The sequence below is a fragment of the Neoarius graeffei genome, chromosome 1 (assembly GCF_027579695.1).
Source record: "Neoarius graeffei isolate fNeoGra1 chromosome 1, fNeoGra1.pri, whole genome shotgun sequence".
NCBI lineage: Eukaryota > Metazoa > Chordata > Actinopteri > Siluriformes > Ariidae > Neoarius > Neoarius graeffei.
In genome coordinates, this window is record NC_083569.1 from 16,112,480 (window position 1) to 16,134,403 (window position 21,924).

Genomic DNA, 21,924 nt, shown 5'->3' on the forward strand with positions numbered 1-21,924 from the left:
AATGAGTTTTCCCCCAATCATCCTGCAAAATGTAAACTGAAAATTCTCTGTTTAAAAAAGGTCATGATTAAGGCTGGATCAATTACTTTTCAGTATTTTGCAAGTTACTGAATAGAGCAACCAAACTACCCTACTGATTAAAATATAGCTCTATAAAGAAATGTAAAAATAAAAAAAACCTAAACCCAAGCAAAGAGAACACAAAAAAATTAAAGTACATTCCAACAAAATATAAACTGTTTCAAATAATTGATTCTAATCGTTAAGCATGGGATAGTCTACAGGTACAGTACAGCTGAGGCCAAAAGTTTACATACACCTAGTCTAAATATATTCAAACTTAGTTTTTCACAACTCCACATATGTATGAAATTTCATGAAATCATGAAATTTCTTTTGGCAAGTCAATTTGGACATTTACTTTGTTCACATCTGAAATTACTTTAAAATATTCAATTAGAGACAATTTGTTTCAAATTTAATTACTCTTAACAGTCTGGAAGAATCCACAAATTCATGTAATTATTTTTTATTTCTGACTGGACATTTGTCATAATTAAGGATTCATAATTGGGAGTGCACCTGTAGCAATATTCAGTGCCAGTGACTTTGTCTTTCATACCATGGAAATATCCAAGCAGCTCAGCCAACAACTCACCAACATGAACCTCTACAAGTCTGGCTCCTTCTTAGTAGTAATTTCCAAACAACCAATGGTTCCAGGGTTATCCGTACAAACAATTGTATGCAAACAAATCTCTGGACCTGACAGACACTGCATCACTCTGGATGAAGGTACAATTTAGCCCCCCAGGAAGAACAATCTTTAGTCTGAAAGGTTCAACTGAACCCCAAGACAACAAAGGAATTGGTGAAGGACTTGGAAGAGAAACAGACATCTGCTCCAACATCACCATGGGCAGAAAGGCTGTCGTGCAAAGAAGCAGCTCCTAATCCAAGACTGGCATTAAAAAGCTAAGCTTGCAGGTGATAAACTCCGCCTTTTAGCAGTTTTTTCTCTGGTCATTTGAAACAAAATTGAACAGAACAGAATAGGAGTTTAGCACTATATATGTAGGAAAAAAAGAAGCTTTTAATCCAAATAACACCAATTCCTGAAAAATGTTAAGAAATCCTCATGTTCAAACAGCCTCTGTTTGTCAAACAGGATTAACGCTGTCATTAATCGTTTGAAACAAATGCCTAGGATTGTGCTTACTGGCATTAATAAGTTGTGAGAAATAAGCTGCCCTGGCAGTCTTAACAGCTACACTTAAAGGATCTTTTAAATTCTTCAAGTGTTCAAGATGCATGGTCAGTTTAGTAGCTTTCCAAGCTCTTTCAGTCCTCCTATGTTTTCTCCTCAGCACATGGATTTGTTCATTAATCCAAGGGGATCTCATGCGATCAGTTCCTGACCGTTCATAAAGGGGGCAATGGCATAAAAAATTGAAAGATAACATACTGAAGTCATCTACCAGCTGTGGAGTGTCAGCTAATTCCTAGGCTAGAACAAGATGCAGAAAAGGCAGAAGAAAATTTTTGCTGCAGTGAATTTGTGAACGATGACAAAAGACCAACATTTTTGATGGCAGAAGAGAATTTGCAGCAGTGGGGTAGTTATATATTAAATCTATGGAGAAAGCACAGTCCCACCCTCTTGTATTTTAATGGCTGACCAGACCAAAATTCACAATACGTCAAAGTTCACCTTGATATAGTCAGCGCAAAATAATATTCAGCACTACCAGAAGCAAATACATCTCTTTCATGTCCTATGTTCCTCCCGTCAGTGAATTAGATTGTCGACCAGGAGAATTTTATTCTTAGTTCAACTGCTTTTGTTGAAAAATCAGAAAAGAGCTGTATTCAAGTGTCCACCATATTACTGTTGTGAGGGATAAAAAACTGTAAATGCTACGGCTAAACTTCAATTTTTGGCACCTCTTCATTTCCAAGAAAGCTGGCCTGAATAAACAGAGGAAGTTCTGTGGTACCACTCCTCTCAAGTAGAAATACAATGTCAACATCAATATATTGACATTTCATCAAAAATTTACTTAATTTCATTGTAAAATAAATATTGAATGCCACCGAGTAAAATTGTTCACTGTATATTTTTATTTAAATGTGCTGATGACCACAGTAGCTTCCATTATTCTTAAAGAGAATTTTGGAACAGTCAGGGAAGTGATCAAGAAGCTGAAAGTAACTCAATGAATTCCAGTAGGTCCTTTGTCCTGGAGATGTGAGAACCTGCCAGAAAGACAACAATCTCTGCAACACATGCATTTATTTAATCTTTATGGCAAAAAAGAAAGCCACTCCTTAATAAAAAGCTCACTTTTTGTTTGTCAGAAGGCAATAAAATAGCCATAAAAATTCTCCTGTCTGATAAAACCAAAACTAATCACTTCGGACACAAAACATTCAATTTGGAGTGGGGGGAAGAGGGGAAACACCACTCGTTACTTGGCCAATTCCACCCCTGAAACATGGTGGTGGTAGCATTATGGTGCATGTTTTTCTGTGGCAGGGATTGGGGCGATAGAATCAAGAGGAAGATTAACGGAAAATGAGAACATCATCCTTGAGGAAAACCTGCCCATGACCTCAGATTTCAATTAAAAAAAAAAAAAGTTTCCTGACAGGGCCCTAAAACATCAGCCAAAACAATCCAGGACAAATCTGTGAATGTACTTGCATGGCCAAATCAGACCCTGCATTTATTTGATGATGAAGCTGATTTAACACCTCAGCGTAGATGTACTCAAAACCAATCCGACAGAGCCTGAGAGGTTCTGGAAACAGGAAGAGGCAAGAATTCCTAAATCCAAGCATGTTAAGTTTACAGAGTCGTACACAAGATATTTACCTCGTCTGGGACAGAGTCCACCAGGGGGCGAGGTATTGTTTTCGGTGGAGTTTCTTTGTTAATGATGTTGGACCAATCTTCATAAAACTTTCAGGATAGATGGGCATTGGTCTCAAATAGAACCTCCAACATTTTGGGGGTCATCAGGTCAAGGTCTTTGTGGCTACTGCTTCATATAAAGGCAGTAGCCACTATGTCATCGTGCTGTAAGAATGTAAGAGTGTAACAATCGTGCAGTACGGTGTGTTCTGACTGGCTGAGAGCAGTAAGCAGTACAGTGTGTTCTTATTGGCTGAGAGCAGCAGAGAATCAGAAACCATGTTTATTGGCCAAGTATGTTCTCACACAAGGTCAAAATCAAGGTCACCAAAAAGGTCAAAATTTTTTCGCAATATCTTCCTTCATATTCATCATAAGTGCTACCAGGCGAGGTTTGTTTTGCCTGGCAACACTTGTTTAAAGTTGTAATTGCTGTCATGGTTGATTCAACAAAATAAAGAGAGATCTGAATACTGGATTTAAAAAAAAATAAAATTTATAAAACATTGTGAAAACCATTTCGGGCTTTTTAATGAACAAGCATCTGAATTAACAAAAAATAATTTAGGAAAAACCATTTCTGAGGGAAAAAGAAAGGGGTCTCAATACTTTCTGAAGGCACTGTAAGAAAGACAGACAGACAGAAAGAAAAATACCTTAGGCCAGTCAACTCTGAGTGGTTCACTGAGTGTTTCTGGTGGAGCACCATCTTGGAATGGAGTGAATGAAAGCATGCTGTTTTCTTCATCTGCATCACAGATCTTCAGTGGCTCTGCAGAGAGTCCAGGATTCAGACAAACACGTGAATATTAAAAGACTGCTATATCAGCCACATTTAAAACAAACAAACAAACAAACAAACAAACAAACAAACAAACAAACAAACAAACAAACAAACCACCACACACACATCTCACCCTGCTCATCTCTCTCTGCATCACTGTCCCCACTGACATCTGAAATAGGAGAGCGATGGGAAGAGGTAGATGATTCAGAATCGGAATCAGAATCAGAATCTGAAGGCCCTCCATCAGTCTCTCCTTTCTTTCCACCCTCTCTGTGCCCCCCGCCTCTGATTTTATTCCAGCACCAGCCTACTTGTTCTCTACTTTTGCCTTCAGAGTGAGAGAATGGTATGGCTGGAAAGGCTGATGAGCAAATGGATTCCAAATTTTCATTCTTATCACCAATTTTTACTTCTTTAACATTGTCTCCCTGTTGTGGTAGGCTGTGTGTGAGGGTTTGTGCAGCAAGGCATGCTTGCTGCTTCTGGACATACTCATGATGGGCTTGGATAAAGGAGAACCGCGAGTCTGAGAATATGGAATGCTCTGTGCGGCTTACGCCACAGCTGGCAGCACCTAGGAGCAGTTCATGATCATGCTGTGGGGTACTCCACCAGTTGGGTAAGTCAGAGCTGGGTTGTGCCAGGGCAAGGTGCTCCTCTAGGGAGGGATGAGGAAGGACAAGCTCACGTAGGCGGGACAACAAGCTGATTCGATAAAGTGTTCGTGAAGCTCGCTCCTCAGTGATGGGTGCTAAAGAATGGGACAAGTCTGGAGATTCTGGCAGAAGAAAAGAGTAAAACAAAAAGGCAAGACTACATATTAGGTGGGGGTGGGCAAATGGCAAAAATGTACCATAACGTAATGTTTTCACAATTTAAATTTTACATTGTCACATCTCTAGCCCTATTCATTCCAATTTAATGCATTTCATTAAAACATGTCTTTTTAAAAACTCTAACTGCAAGTTTATTCCATCCAAAATAAATACAAAATGAAAAAAAACCCACACCAAAACAAAATAATAGATAATCATACCCTCTCCATGGGCAGGCTGCAAGTGACAGACCCTACGACACATAGCCACAAAACAATGAAAATATCGGTCGAGACTGTCATCAGTTTTCTTGTCTAGTCTTGCATATGTCCGGAAACGCGTCCAGTCCAGTTTGGCCTCCCTACCCTCAAGGGTTCCCACCTCAGTCTTTATACGTTCCACACCAAATGTGGACACCACCCGATAAAAGTCGCACTCCTCTCTACGAGTCCACCTGAAACAGATTTTGCACTTGAGATGCTATTATGAACATGCCACTGGAAAATCTGCCCCACATAAAAAAAATTAATAAATAAAATTTACTTCATAAAAGAAATACCTTTGCTGTCGCTCTTGTCGGGCAAGCTCTTTCAGTTTGGTTGCCTGTTCACAGCGCCGGCGACGCCGATCTCCTTTTTCTGCTGCTTCCATCTTGAGTTGTTCTCGCCTGTAGCTGCGCTGGTACGCTGTTATTAGCCTCCGTAATCGGGCTGTGAGAGAGGAACTCGTTGGCCAGTAACAGGCCCCCATAGAGCCCGATGATTGTGCCTCAACTGGCACAGCAGTAGAGTATGTGGAGTGATCCTCCACAAAGAACTCGTCCATGTTCCTGGGTTCAGTCTTGGGGGATGGAATAGCAAATATAAAATCATAGCAGATGAGTTTTAGTTAGTAAAATGTGTACACTAAGCACAAATTTTCATAACCAACTCAGATAGGCAACCAGTCAGTTTCTCTTCTACAACCCCAAATGAGGAAGAAGTTGGTATGGTATGTTGAAATTGAAAATAAAATTGAAAACAATGATTTGTACATCTTTGACCTGTATTGCACTCCGAAGAATACAACCGCGCATCATTTGATGCTTTACCTCATTGATTTTTATTGTTTTTTCAAAATAAAACACTTCAATTTTGATTCTTGCAACACATTTTAACCCTCTGGGGTCAAGAGCTTCACCGACGAAGCTCGACAGGTTTAGAATGAGTAGGCCACGTATTGAGATAAATACCTCCGCGAGTTTATCATACAAGCATGATAAACATATTGACAGAAACTTTATACTTTCCTCTGTGTCCAATGCCAAAGAATATTATAGTTTTTAAATTACCTAAATTAGATGAAACAAAACTTGTCACCTTCCTCAGTCACACGAGTCAGAACGCAGAGCACGCAATTACGCATTCATAAAAAGACTATTCACATTTACCATGTGAATTTTTACTATTTACATTTACCCCCACACACACACTCCAACACAGGTCTGAAACTGCTTTTTACAACATCCTCATTTATCTGTTAAAGTACAATCATGACATGCATACTACATAGATATTATTGTAGCTGAATACGAAAGTCATATGACTTTGAAAATACTGCTTAGATTTCTTGAAATTGATAAAAATCAGAGCATGCCAAAATCATTAGAGTGCCAGAAAATACCTTCAGACCCTAGAGAGTTTAAATAATAAAAAAAAAAAAAGTACCCTATGGGTACATATGGCTACTTGCTTATAAATAAAATTGCTTTCTGACACAATGTCCATACGGTAAATAAAACATATACAATGCTATCAATTACACTAGCCTCATCACTTGCAAGCATCACCAAGCTGTGAATGGCATCAGGGCTTTGTTCAAAATACAGTCCTGTGAACTATATTTTCAAAATGGTAAGAAAGCACTTGTTCATGAATTGTCTTAGCTTAAATATCTGCCAAAAAGCTCACCCCCCCACAACAACAACTTACAAAACCTTTCATATGACCTTTCAGAAGAACAAAACAAAAGCTGTGATAAAAGGTAAATTTTATTTAAATAAAACACCATTTACTTGATATCGAATTAGTAGCCTTGAACCATGAGGTGAATTTCGTTTGACTTTTTTATCTGCCGATTATCTTCAGATACTATGAAGTTATAACGAGGTTTTTCTTATTTCGTTTCTAGTTTTGATTAGTTCCGAAATTTATCACGAAATACAACGGGTAATCGAACTTGATCAGGATAAGTGCTAATTGGTTACAAAGTTTTGCTATTGTTACACTATTCTTATACTCATTCTTGTGTAGGGCTGCTCGATATTGGAAAAAATCAATATCACGATTTTTTCAGTAAATATTGATATCGCGATTTTTAAAACGATATTTATACACCTTTTTTTAAAGCCCCGATCATCAACACCCGAGGCACCGGGCCACATTTTTATAGTACAGGCCTCATAGGCTACCTGTCAACCCTTCCCGTTGTACCCTGAAACGCCTTTTACTTAAACTATTTACTGTGCAAGCGCGTACTTTGCATAGGTCCTATCGCCTGCACAAGGCTCACGTTCTCCTCACTCAACATTTCCAATCACAGAGGATGGAGCCAGCGCTGGTATTACCAGTGATTACTGCGTAACGTCCACACTGGCTCGTAGCCAGCCAAGGATAAAATCTCTCTCTCACACACACACACACACACTACAACGTAAGCTTGTGTGTTGTTAAGACACCAACATTAAACACGCACACACACGGACTGGCCATTGGGAGTAGCGGGAGTTTGTGGGCCGGCGGGGAGAAAAAAAAAAAAAAAAAAAAAAAAAGTAGTTGTGCGCTGGCCTTTAATATGATAAGCAATGTTAACAGTTTCTTTAAGAAACTGTTAACATTGCTTATCATATTAAAGGCCAGCGCGCAACTGTAATAATGTTAACAGTTTCTTAAATAAACTGTTAACATTGCTTATCATATTAAAGGCCAGCGCACAACTGTTTTTTTTTTTTCCCCTCCGCCGGCCCACCGGGAAAACTCCCGCTACTCCCGATGGCCAGTCCGTGTGTGAACACGCACAATATAGAGACAAGTCCTTAAGAATTAACATACATGAAAATAGCTCAGCGGCATGTAAACATTCCCTGAAAGTGTAGGTGGCACTGCGGCTAGATGCTACGTGAAATGGCACAAGGCAAAGACCATGCTTCGCTCAGTCAACAGACAAAATCCACGAACCCAGTAGTCCTCCTACTACTGTGGGTTAGTGTTCTGTGGCCAAAAACACCCTATGCACAGTCATTCCAAAACATCCCCACTAGTTGCAGGTTATGTCTCAAATACAGATATGCGTTGTGGATTAAGCGATCTATTTTCAAGCATCAGGCTTCTCTTCCTTCATCTTCTAAATGTGGACTCTGCTATCTTTTTGGCATGTCAGCATTGAAATACCATTTGCAGAGATATTTCACTCGAAAAGTAAAAGCAACATATGATTAGGGCTACATGATTAGCAGGGGGACACCGTTTTAAGCGCACGGAATTTTAAAAACTATGTCATTACATCTGAGTCCGTCTACATCGCGCAATAAACCCGTCCTTAGCAGAACCTACTTCAAAGCATGATGCTAGCTGCAGATGCACAAGTCAAAATCAAATGAACCCAAGTAAACATGCCGCGGCAGGCAACATTAATAACCAAATTGCCTTACCTTAAAACGCTGCCTTGACCACAGGACGACTCGCAATTATTCCATTTAAATCCACATGGTTTAACACATCTAACACAGCTAGCAAGCTGGATATGTGCTAATATTGTTGTGCTTGTTTTCTTCTGTAGATGCCATTTTTACATTACCCAGTCCCACATCCAAAAATATGACGTAAATATATGTTAATTGTATTATTATAACTATTAGCAAGCAAATCAAACAACATATTAACAAATCAATATATCAAATCACCCGACACGTATGAAAACAGAAGAACTGATTTTTTACTGTTGCGGAGATATCGCGGGAGTAGAATGGATGACGTATACAAGGCTACGGTGTGCCTTAGGGGACAGAAGGGTTCGTTTTACCTTACAAATGACAAAAAATCATTTCATATCGATATTATGAATTTTGATATCGTTTGACACCAATATCGATATCGTGATAAAAATACGATATATTGCACAGCTCTATTCTTGTGTACCTTTGATAACGCGAGATCAACGGTTCATATCGCAAGATCATGATTTGCTGTTCTGGTGATTGTAATACTTATGCGCAGTGTGCTATTGTTACACTAATTCTTACAACACGATGATGCGAGATCACGATTTGCCGTTCTGGTGATTGTAATACTTGCGCACACATGCATTGCGCTATTGTTACACTCATTCTTACATCACAATGATAACACGAGATCAACTGTTCATATCGCGAGATCACAATTCACCGTTCTGGTGATTGTAATGCTTATGCACTTATTGTAATCAGTGCACAGTGCGCGATTGTTACACTCTTACAGCACGATGACATAGTGGCTACTGCCTCTATATGAGGCAGTAGCCACAAAAAAGTTGGGACAGTAAAACATTTACCACTTTATAATTTTGCCAGTCCATCTCACAATACTTAAAAGATGTTTAGGGACTGAAGACACCAAGTGATGAAGCGTTTCAGGTGTTATTTTGTCCCATTCTTCCTGCAAACAGGTCTTAAGGTAGACAACAGTACAGGGTCATCATTGTTACATTTCATTTCTGTGTGGAGTTTGCATGTTCTCCCTGTGTCTGCATGGGTTTCCTCCACAGTCCAAAGACATGCAGTTAGGTTAAAATGGGTCATTGCCTGAAGGTTGGGCTGAAGTGCCCTTGCTCAAAGCACCTCACCCCCAATTGCTCCCTGAGTGCTGTAGCACAGGGAGTAGCCTGTAGCATAGGGCGATGTGCTTGTACGCGTGATAAATAAAAGCTTCTTTATGCACTGAAACTCCTCTAGATTCCTCAAATCATTTAATATTTACTGCATATTATTATACAGACAGAACACATTTTCAATGGTGTAAAAACCATGTATTCTATTCCCTTCTAGCAGGTTCCATTCATTTGGTTTGATAGCATGCAATATTGTTAGCATATCACTTATCCTATGTGTATTACATCACTCTACCCAATGGACAACGAGCGTTGAATATGGTTTACGATATTGCACTGTTGTCAAGACAATATGATGTCACACATCGGAGATGTAAAACTTCCGCGCTAGCAAGCAACTGTGACAATTTGAAAACAAACATGGCCACCAGGAAGATTTTGAGAGAATTTTGAACACCTGAAAGGAATATGTATGAATAATAATAATAATAATAATAAAGCGGCTTTTTCTCATGGTATATCAGATATATTCCTTTCAGTTAGCATGAAACTGAACTTGTCTTCGATTCGTTCAATATCATACTAGCCGAATGGAATATACCTGATACCACTCAACGTCAGCCAATATTATTTAATTGTAGAGGGTGAAATATCCAAATCCCTTTGCATCTTTGTTTGATGAACACTGTCAAAGTAAATTTAGAAAATCACTGCTTTCTCCCCCCCCATGTGCATTTTCCATACAACTCCAACTTTTTCTGATTTGGGGTTGTAAAAACATGGTTTCAAAAGCTAAAATCGCTTGATTCCCAAGAGACATGAGTACAAAGCATATTTAAATTAATACTACCAATACATATGACACGATGTTGCTAGATAGATTCCAGATCTATCTTCTGTCTCTTCATATTTTTTTTGGTAACATTATAAACCATATAATAAGATTTAAATCAGGAAAGAACTTGTCTTTACTTCTAAATGTGTCGTCAAGCCTATCCATTAAAAATATCAGACAACAGTGCTGCACTTAAGCCCAACAGCAATTTTTTGGGCTAAATTTTAAATTCTTTATTAATTCTGAGTAATTCAAAAATAAAGTTGGAACATTTCAAAGAAATTAATATACACCAGACACCACATTTAGTACATATTGTGGTATTTCTCTTTGTAAATATTTTGAGTAGACTGGTTTCATGGCTGGGTTTGTAATCCAGATAATAGTAATGCTCACTCATCAGTGCTCATAAGAGAACAAAAATACCACCACAGAAAAAGGAAGCATAAATGCATATTTTTGTTACTGCCAATACAGCACTCTTTAATGGCAAGTACAGAAATCCCATACTGGCATATCCCTAATGTTTTGCAGTTACTGAAAAAAAAAAAGTGTCATGTAGCTGGAATGCAGATGCAAGATCAGATTTGATGGCCTATTTCAGTGTAATCAGGGACCTTACCTCTTCATACATTTCTTTGCTGTGTCTTATTACAGGCTTAAACTCTGGATCCTCTGAAAACTTGTCATAGGCACCACTATAAAAACATGTAGTGAAATCAGATCAAATTTTGTATACATCTGAATATTTCTGAATCATTGAGATGAACAATTAAAATTGTGGTAATGCAAGTTACCCATCTCTCAAATCTGGATCTGCTGAGTGCTGTTCAGCCTTTATGTCCTGGTCATCAGGGCGACCACATCTCTCCAGGAAACACAAACAAGGATCAGCACGCATTGTAGTGTACATCTCGTATCCTAACGAAGATAGAAGATGGAGGGAGGGTCATATCATAAGACAGCCTTTTAATGACCACTAGGCATATGACTTTCTTGCTCCAATATCCCCTCAACAAGGACAAGAGCACACAAAAACAAAAGTTGTTACTCACCATGTTTGAACACTCCGATAAGCAAACAACGATCAGCTTCTGCATCCCACCAGCCTGATGGAACGTCCTGCTGTTCCATCTCAGGGAGCCAAATGTCAATATCCCTGAATAATACATCACGTCAAATATATGTATGGCGTAAAGCTTGTGAATAAATGTCTGGGGAAAAAAATAAATGCACTGCTGTCTCATACCGGCTGTCAGTGCCTTCAAGTATAGAATTCATATGCTCTCCAATAACTTCCTGTTTCAGGTAGTACAGCATACGCACTCGCAGCAATACCCTGGAAACAAGCATCAATATTACTAAGTGGTGATGTAAAATTAAAGGCTGTCGTGAATACGATCAACAGTAAACAAAGCATAGATACTTGTTACACTGGTGTTTGAGGTGCTTGCGATAGCCGTCATCCAGCAAAAGGGTATCTGGGTTATACTTGCGGATCCAGTCCGCCTTTTGCACATCAAAAGAGCTCTGAGCTTTGACTCTTTTCCCTTTTCTTCCACGAGGTACAGGAATGGACAGACCTGTGAGATGTAAAATTAACGTTAAAATGTAGCCACAAGCAGTGATTTGTGGAGTCTAAGCACTTCTTGCAAATAGTGCCAGTGGACAGTTCTTGCCAAGACACATACAACAATAAAAAGACCACTGACGAAAATACTTATCAGGTTTTGTGACAATAGCCTAGTTCTAGCTGTGTGAAATGCCTGCTCAAAATTGACTGGCTGAAGGCGGCCATGTTTTTGAAGTAATTCCGTGATGGTTAAAAAGTCCAGCTGCAGATTAGCGCAGCATACTAAATATCAGCTTGATTGCACTTTTGGTTCCCGAGAAATAGATTTTAGGAATTAACTTGACCCTGTACTGATGACCACAGCTCAACCTTTGCAGATGTCCAGCACAGGGATGTATGGTGTTGCAGAAATCTCTCTTGATGTCAGCAGGCTAACCAGCTAGCCCCGAAACAGACCAACCATACCAGGAGAAACCGAATGCCAAGCAATGCTATTTAGACAAACTAAAGTGACTCTAAAGAAAATAAATGTCATCGTTTTATTTGATGCAATTTCAAAACTGGATTACTTAAAGCTTTGTCTCTTTTCTGCTGTTTATTTTGAAATGCAGCATGCTGTGAAGCGAAAGGGACTTCATGACCTATTTATCTGAGAATCAGGAGTGTGAAAATTAGTGAATAAATAAGATTACTTTGCAGAAGATCAGAAGTTTGAACTGTGAATACCTGTACAAATACTGTACAAAGGTGACTAGGATCAACATAAAGCTCTGGTTGTGCTCTTTTTTGTAGTATCTACGCAATGACAAGTTCATGAGAAACGCATTCAAACAAGTAATGGGTGCGGAGATGGATGCAGAGCCGTATGCAGATTAAACGTGGTTTAAATTGATTATGACTGATTAAATAATGGTTTAAATTGAAAATTTTTGACAAGCAAGTAACATCGTTGGAAAAGTCATGCTGTTTGTGATGTGTGCTCCTCACGGAGATGAAGATGTGATCAATGCAACTGAGAAGAAGGGATGTGAATTTGGATGCAATCTGTCAGTCTGATTTGGTAATATATCTACCCTGTTGTGAACTGTAGCAGTCATGTGCACTACCGATGCGAATAAATTAGTTGTTAGAGCTAGAAATTAGAGCTGCTGTGGCTGGTTTCTTCTAAAAACTGAGGTAAACAACTTATAATCTGAACCACAGGCTGATAGCACATGAAGGGATAAGATAGCAGTGTTATCCTGACCGTCTTTCCAAGGTTCTGCAGTTTGGTTGAATTTTGCTAATTTTTGCCCTGCTGTTAGTTATTGGCTTTAAACAACAACAAAAAAGACTGAAGTTAGATTGTATGAACACAGTAGTGAATCGACTATCGTTTCTTAGGCCAGGGGACACCCCTATCGTTTCTTAGTACCCCAAATTTCTGATGATGTACTGCCCTCTATTTTCTGGAGTGTGGAGTATGAATTTGCCAGATGACCAAGTTTTACACATAGCATCTTTAAAGCATATACACAGAGCCATGGCCTCACTTTCATTTATAAATGCCTTGAGACCTCAAGAATGGCACAGGAATAGTTTTAAGTGCTAACAAATCTAATATAGTAATTTTTACGATTAAAGTGATTTATATGGATGAAAATCTGCTAATGGGTAATAATATGTAACAAATCATGTCAAAATTCATATTCTTTTATTGAAAAATTAAACTACATCATATTAAACTTTTATTATTTTATTAAACATATTAACAATTGAAAAGATAGTAATCACACTGGATTTTCAAAAAAATCTGCCAAGTTATCAAATCTACGCTTATGCATGTTATTTTTTGACGGAAAAAAATGAAGTATTTTTAGTTTTTTTCTCCTTATTTTACAAAACTCCATGCATATAAGAATGAAATAATCAGGTTTTTACAATACTTAATGGAAAATACCAAAGATCCTTCCAGAAAATGAGAATATAATTATTCAAGAAACAGGTGAAAAGATTCACGACCAAGAGCCAAGGTGATAACTTTTCTGTTATCACTTATGAACCGACATAACACAAGAATTCATTGTGAAGAAATCCTCATAACATAACAGTAGTAACTTACTATTAACATTAAGGATTGGAAACAGGACTCTGTGGAACAATACAATATTAAAACACATGTGGGTTAGTATACTTATGCATGTTACTTTTGACGGACATAAATTACCAAAGATGAATTCATTGAAATGTACTCTAATTGCACTATAAGATCTGACTAGGGAAAGGGGAATATGAATATTTAAGTAACAGGAGAAATCTAAGACTAAAATTGTATAGTAAAATTCATAAATGAAGACTACAACATGAGTATTGCACACAGCCGGAACTGTCTGATAGTAATATGCATGCACCATAAAGTAATAAATGAGACTTAAAATTTGGATTACAGCCATGGAAACATTTCTGGGCCATCAATCTCTTCCTTTTTCCAACAAGTCCACTTAAAGCTCTCTGACTCCAGAAGGAGACCTGTCTGACCTGGTGACAAGTACACCCAAAACAAATTTTATTTATCTTCAATTGGGGGACGTCAAAATATAACGTGCATAAGAAATGTCCGTCAGATTGTAACGTGCGACTTCCTGCTTCCGTCAGGGACCAACACATTCCACACGATCATTCACCCTCCCGGCAAATTCTTTCAGTTGCACTGGTGTCAATTTTTGTTTACATCCATTATGAAGTATTTCAGCCAGTTCCCCGATCGCTACGGTTAATTTTTAGTGAGTGAAGAACAAATCTATACTTACGTGCGTTACGTATTATGCACGTTAGCTTTCTTGACAGACTGCAAACACACGCTGCTCAGGCGGCCAGTTTCTCCATCTTCTCGGAAAGTGATGATGTCATCAAAACTTGTGGTAGTGTGGATTTCATGGAGGTTTGTGTATCATGCGGTGCTATGCCGGTCGGAGATATACGATACAGTCTTGTGTACGTTATTTTCTGACAGACAGCGATCCTTTGATTTTACCATCGATGTATTTTGAAAACAGGCAGATTCCAAGGCGAGAATTAATTATAAATCAATTGGTGCTTTTATATTAAAGTGATTGATTACATATATTGTTCTATATTAATGTTTTTAGTTGGAATATTCTTATTCACAAGTTGATGTTGACTTCTGACGGACACAGTAACGTGCATAAGGGTCTTTTTTTTAAATTATTTTTTCGTGTTTAGAAAATGTGCAGGCCCATTGTATGTGGTTTTTTAAACACTTCAGTAAACCTGTTTTATGGAGTGTAGTTGATTTAATTCCGACAATAAGTTGTATAGCAATCAAACCTTGTCGAAGTTGGTTAGTCAGAACTGTTACGGTCGGGTGTCTAAAATTCACCAACTTCAAAAAATTAATTCATGATTTTATTGGGAAAATATAGCTTGTGATATCTGAAGTTGTCAACATTATTTCTTAGAGCAATATTATTTTATTTAAACCAAAAAATATCCAATTTATGTTTAAAATAGTGGATGGAGATTATTTTTTTATACGTGTCTCACCATTACTACCCATTAGCAAATTTTGACTCATATAGGTAGCGGTCTGAGTGAATGACCTTGACGTCACAACAGGAAGTCTATCGGTCTCATCGCCATTTCCGCTATACTAAAACACAGCTGACTGCAACTCCGATCCTCCATTTTGAGCTAATTTATCGCCATGCCACATAGATGTGTTTTTGGCCAGTGCAGCAATATGACAGAAGGTGAATTTATGTTGCATTCATGGCCCAAGAATGTTCAAACTGCAAAGATTTGGACGGGTTTTGTGATTAGTTCACAGGCACATTGGGCGCCTACGAAGTGGTTTTGCCTCTGCACATTTTACTGAATACTTGTATGAGACCTCTGATCTGTTGAGTGTTGGCTATAAACCTGTATTGAAAGAGGGTGCAGTACCAACAATTAAATAAAACTACAAGAAAAGGATTTATTTTATTTATTTTTTAAAAAGGAAAGCAAGTTCAGTTGCACCAGTCCTCCCGGAGCATGAGCTGAGGGTTGTTGGTAAAACCCGGGACAGAACAGGACATGACATATCGCTCGGGCAGTGACCTTCACAGATTGTTGCTAAAACCGGTGACGTTCTGTTCCGTCCCGGATTTTAGTAATTGCCTGAGCCGAGCAGTAATGGTGGAGTACTCAGTATGGAGAAAATGGAGAATGAGTGGACCAGTTGTCTGATTTCTTCACTGGATATTGCGGCCATCTCGCCTTTACATGGAAGAAGAACTGAAAGTCAGATCGTTTCAAAACAATTCGGCCACAAGATCGGCCTTCAAGAAGCGAGAGCACAGATGGGTAAAGCTGCAACTCTCATTTGGATATAAAACAACAAAAACATGTTTACCTGCATTTAGATTAATACATGTAACTTGTATTGTGTGTTTAAGTTACTGGTATAAGATTATTTAATTTGCTTCAGAATGTGATTGTCTCAGTTCATCTGATTATTTAATTAGCCTTTTACATTTTATCAGTGAAAATGCATGCATGTACATGTATGCTGCATAAGTTATAACACCTATCCTGTTTTAATGAGAGTCAACCCACAATCAATGAAGCTAAATCCGTCTTAGTTGAGCAAGTCGGTAACGGTACTTCTTACTTTCACCATAAGTTTTTATTTATATAACTGAGCGGGGCAGCTCGAATGCCAACTTTGTGGTCGATTTTAACTCTCAAAAATATATTTGTTTAAATTCCCCATTTATGCAGCACACAAGAGTCAAGGGTGGATATACTATCCACTCAGAAATGTATTTAAAAAATAAAGGTCTATCTATCTATCTATCTATCTATCTATCTATCTATCTATCTATCTATCTATCTATCTATCTATCTATCTATCTATCTATCTATCTATCTATCTATCTATCTATCTATCTATCTATCTATCTATCTATCTATCTATCTATCTATCTGAGAGTTAAAATCAACAGCTAAGTTGGCATTCGAGCTGCCCTGTTGAGCCAGCCAGCCCTGAGTGTGTGATGTCACAACAGGAACCGGTTTTAAGGCTGAGGCCTTTGACAGCTATAGACCAAAGCCAGACTCGGCAAGCGAGAGTGGTTGCAATGGCCTCTTCGTTCAGATTTATTGGAGATTCTTCGGATTCCTCAGATAATAATACATCTGACTGTGATGGTCCTGAAATTGGAGTGTGTACACATGCTACTCCTATACATGTAGAACCATATCAGTTCAAACCATCGGGAAGATATTGTACATCAGCCACGGAGGCCTCCACCTTAAGAAATAAAGCCAGAGAACAAAGCCGTCTGGAGAACTGGATGGAATTGAACTGACAGTCGCATGTGACTCTCATTAAAACAGGATAGGTGTTATAACTTATGCAACATATATATGCATGCATGCATGTCCACTGATAAAATGTAAAAGGCTAATCAATCAGATGAACTGAGAATCACATTCTGAAGCAAATTAAATCGTATACCGATAACTTAAATACACAATACAAGTTACGTGTATTGATCTAAATGCAGGTAAACAATGAGTGGTGGTGATGATGTGATGCAACCAAATGAAAGTCGCATCTTACCCGTCTGTGTTCTCACTTCTTGAAGGCCGATATTCTGGCCAATTGTCTTGAAACAATCTGACTTTCAATTGTTTGTTCAGTTCTCCTTCATTCGCTTTTTCCACACAAGGGTGAGATATTGCTGCTGAGGCAAGCATATCCAGTGGAGAAATCTGACCATTCATTCTCCATTTTCTCCATACTGAGAAAATTTTCGCCATTACTGCTCGGCTCACACTCCAGGAGAACTGGTGCAACTGAACTTACTTTCCTTTTCTTGTAGTTTTCTTTTCCTTTAATTGTTGGTACTGCACCCTCTTTCAATATGAGCTTATAGCCAACAGTAGTCCTCAACAGATCAGAGGTCTCGTACAAGTCTTCAGTAAAATGTGTAGAGCAGAGGAGAGACCACTTCATAGGTGCCCAATGTGCCCATGAATTTCTCGCAAAACGCGTCCAAATCTTTGCAGTTTGAACATTCTTGGGCCATGAATGCAACAACAGGGGCGCGCGCCTCAGGGAGCTCATTCCGGGAGACAAAGTACTTGTGTTGCTGCCCACTTCGAGCTTCAAATTAGTTGCCAAGTGGCAAGGGCCCTTTGAGGTCACATGATGAATCGGGGACATCAATTATGAGGTGAGGCGAACGGGTAGGGGCGGGGCCCTGCAAATATACCACCTCAACCTATTAAAACGTTGGAATGAAGGGTCCCTGTGGCGTTGGCAGTTACAGAGAAGGCGGAGCCAGCTGGAGGTAAAAACAACCAAAGCAACAACTCAAACCGCTCCTGTCCTGTGTAGAGACCACCTCTCACCGGCCCAACTCACAGAAATTGCCAAGTTGCAAGAGGAATTTTCCGACGTGTTCTTGCCCCTTCCCGGCCGCACCCACCTCATAGAACACCATACTGAAACAACCCCAGGAGTGGTGGTGCATAGCCACCCTTACCCAAACACACACACACACACACACACACACACACACACACACACACAAAAAAAAAAAAAGGTGGTTTGGGATGAACTCAACGCCATGCTTGACATGGGCATAATCAAGGAGTCACACAGTGACTGGAGCAGCCCGGTGGTCCTGGTACCAAAGACTGATGGGTCGGTCCAGTTCTGTGTAGACTATAGAAAAGTCAACACGGTATCTAAATTTGACACATGCCTAATGCCTCGCATTGATGAGTTGCTCAATCAATCAGGTGCTGCTTGCTTTTGACACTGGATTTAATGATGGGATGTTAGCAGATCCCCGTTGAGTCCTCTATCCCAAACCGTTTGGATTACACCAGTTTATCACACTCCCTTTTGGGTTGTTTGGGGCTCCCACTACATTCCAGTGGCTCATGGACAAGATCTTCCACCCCCATTATTGTGGACAGCAATGATTGGCTGCAGCACCTTGAACACCTTAGGGCTGTTCTAGAGTCGCTGAGGCGTGTGGGTCTCACAGCTAACCTGAAAAAGTGTGCAATTGGGCAGGTGGACGTACGGTATCTGGGTTTCCACTTGAGTCATGGGCAGGTGCGTCCCCAAATTGATAAGACTGTAGTGATTGTGGCCTAACGGATGTCCAAGACCAAAAAAAAAAAAAGGGGTGAGACAGTTCCTGGGGCTGGCTGGCTATTATCACCGGTTCATACCTAATTATTTGGACATCACCAGCCTGCTGACTGATCTCACTTAAAAGGGAGCACCAGATCCGGTCCAGTGGACGAAGCAGTGCCAACAGGCATTCACCAAGGTAAAAGCTGCACTGTGTGGGGGGGCTACTTTTACACTCCCCTGACTTTTCTCTCCCCTTTATTTTACGAACGGACGCATTGGACAGAGGACTGGGGGTTGTTTTGCCCCAGAAGATGGAGGACAAGTAACATCCTGTGCTGTACATCAGCCGCAAGCTCTTGATGGGTGAAAGTAAGTACAGCACCATCAGTAAGTACAGGCTCCCTGGGCTGAGTCGGTCAGTGGGGGCATGGCCAAGCATCAATTTGTGAATGGAGGGCAGAGTTAGGGAAGGTGAGTGGCAAAGTCAATGCACCTGTTGTCTCTGTGTGTGTATATATATATATATATATATATATATATATATATATATATATATATATATATATACACACACATGATGCAGAAACGACAGGGTAGAAAGGAGGAAAGTTCTCTTCGCGCTCTCCCTGACCAGAACGTATGTGCAAGCGTGCGCGCAAGTAGCAAACGAGTGAGTGAATGAATGAAGCTGAAAAGCGAAAGCATTGAAAACAAAGTGTGTGAGAACATCATCTCCTGCCTGCCATGCTTCAGTACTCCACCCACATCAGGGCTTACTATAGTTTCATATATAGTTACTATAGTCAGAAAATTCAGTTGGTAAATAGGAAGTCAATGTGGGACAGACCTGAAAATGGTATACATGGTAGACACACACACAAAAAAAATGTGGTTCAGGATGAACTCAAGGCCATGCTTGATATGGGCATAATCAAGAAGTCACACAGTGACTAGAGCAGCCCAGTGGTCCTGGTACCAAAGACTGATGGGTCGGTCCAGTTCTGTGTAGACTATAGAAAAGTCAACACGGTGTCTAAATTTGATGCATACCCAGTGCCTCGCATTGATATGGTATACACAGTATAGAACCCCAAGCTGAATCTCAGTACCAAATATCAAGCAGTTGTGATTTGTAGTTGCTGAGAAAAATGTTACGGAAAATTTTGTAAAGTCAAACGTTTCGTAAATACATTAAGTTGGAAAACAGGAAGTTGATGTGTGAAAGACCTGAAAACAGTATACATGGTATAGATCCCCAAGCTGAAGCCAGTTACTAAATATCAAGCAGTTGTGATTTGTAGTTGCTGAGAAAAGTGTTATGAAAATTTTGTAAATCCACCCTATATGTTTCGTAAATACATTCAGTTGGTAAACAGGAGCCATTCATACCAGAGTGGTTGAGGAGTGTGTTTGGTTCCTGGCCATTCTCTGGAGGAGTGATAAGCTCCCATATGAAGCTTTTGATGTTTTCATCTCCACGGTAATGTAGCAGACAGAAGACTAGGATGACCCTGCAGATGGTTTCCACATCCTTTTCCCCAAGACGACGCTTACATCTGGCATGGGACAGGATATCATGCCAACGTCCCCAGCTGGACCAAAAAAAAAGGGGGGGGGGGGTTTGAACATGCCAAGTGGAAAGAGTTTACCCCCCCAAAAAAAAAAAAAAAAACAGAAATAAATAGTACACGGAAATAAATATAAAAAACTAATCTGTCTACTGCAGACCCTCCAACCAGAGACCATCTGATAATGTGCAACATGCATTTCAGGTTACAACATTTTGGCTCATACATACAATGACATGAAATTAAATAGTTAATTTTTTAAATTATCATTTGGCTTTTAAATGTAATGCAACTTTGTTGAAAAGTTTACTGATGTGCTACAAGAAATAACTAATGTGGGGTGCTGTGGCTCAGTCGACTAAGGCGCCATACCATAAATCTGGGGACCCGGGTTCGATTCCGACCCGAGGTCATGTCCCAATCCCTCCCTGTCTCTCTCTCCAGCTCATTTCCTGTCTCTACACTGTCCTATCCAATAAAGGTGAAAAAAGTCCCCAAAAATATCTTTAAAAAAAAAGAAATAACTGTAATGCAATCATTGCAATGCCAATGAAACAGCCTCTTTCCATAAAGGCAGCTATGTTTATTCCTCGTGGTTGGCTATGTATTAGGTGTCAAGTATTATATACAACAGCTTTCATAAAACCAAGTGAAAGTGAATGAAACCTATCACAAACATGGTCTCGGGTGCCAAAACATACTTGGATAATCAAAAGCTATGCCATGACAAATGGCCTTTAAAAAAAAAAAAAAAAAAAATTACATGCTATAGTGCTTTAGACACATCAGACCATCTTTTAAAAAACAAACAACAAAAACCTGTCAGATACCCATAAATCAGCAGGTGTTTCTCCACTCTGAAGCAGTCAGTGCGGCCATAGCCACCACCAGAGTGACGTTCAGCACGGCGTGAGGCTCGGGCCTGCCGAGGATTTTGGGGTGGATACTCCTCATCGCTGTCCAAGTCTGAAAGCTCACCACTGTCCCCACGAAGAGATGAGTACTGTCGTGTTTGCTTTCGTACACGTGGAGTATCAATCACAAGGGTATTCTACAAAAGAAGTGGCAAATATAAAGGAAAAAAGAAATAGGATGCAAATAGGAGATAAGGCACTGTAGTGGTGAGATAATCTACTGACCTAATTATTATTGGTATATTATGGATAGCATGTTGACCATGACACCCATATGTGCATGCTTAACATCCTATTGCAAAGGCATGTCATTAATATGGAGTTGGCTCTCTGTCTGCTGCTATAACAGCCTATACTCTTCTGGGAAACCTTTCCACTAGATTTTGGAACATGACTTGGGGATTTGTCCCCCTTTAGCTACATTAATGACAACCTACATTAGCGAGAATGGGCACTGATGCTGGGCAAGGTGTTCAGTGGGATTAAGATCAGGGCTCTGCAGGCCATATGCTTCCAAACAAACCCTTGTAAACACTGT

General features: G+C 39.5%; 1 protein-coding gene across 1 annotated transcript in view; it reads right to left on the reverse strand.

Moving 5' to 3' along the window:
• chd8 (chromodomain helicase DNA binding protein 8) overlaps nt 1-21,924 on the reverse strand; it is a 202,374-nt gene that overhangs the window by 27,056 nt on the left and 153,394 nt on the right. Inside the window, exons 24-34 of the mRNA XM_060930000.1 lie at nt 21,303-21,523; nt 20,294-20,496; nt 11,620-11,776; nt 11,443-11,532; nt 11,249-11,352; nt 10,991-11,114; nt 10,816-10,891; nt 5,076-5,356; nt 4,738-4,970; nt 3,832-4,479; nt 3,571-3,686 (exon numbers count right to left, since the gene is read on the reverse strand). Coding sequence (XP_060785983.1) covers nt 3,571-3,686; nt 3,832-4,479; nt 4,738-4,970; nt 5,076-5,356; nt 10,816-10,891; nt 10,991-11,114; nt 11,249-11,352; nt 11,443-11,532; nt 11,620-11,776; nt 20,294-20,496; nt 21,303-21,523 — 2,253 coding nt within the window. The remainder of the gene's footprint in view (nt 1-3,570; nt 3,687-3,831; nt 4,480-4,737; nt 4,971-5,075; nt 5,357-10,815; nt 10,892-10,990; nt 11,115-11,248; nt 11,353-11,442; nt 11,533-11,619; nt 11,777-20,293; nt 20,497-21,302; nt 21,524-21,924) is intronic.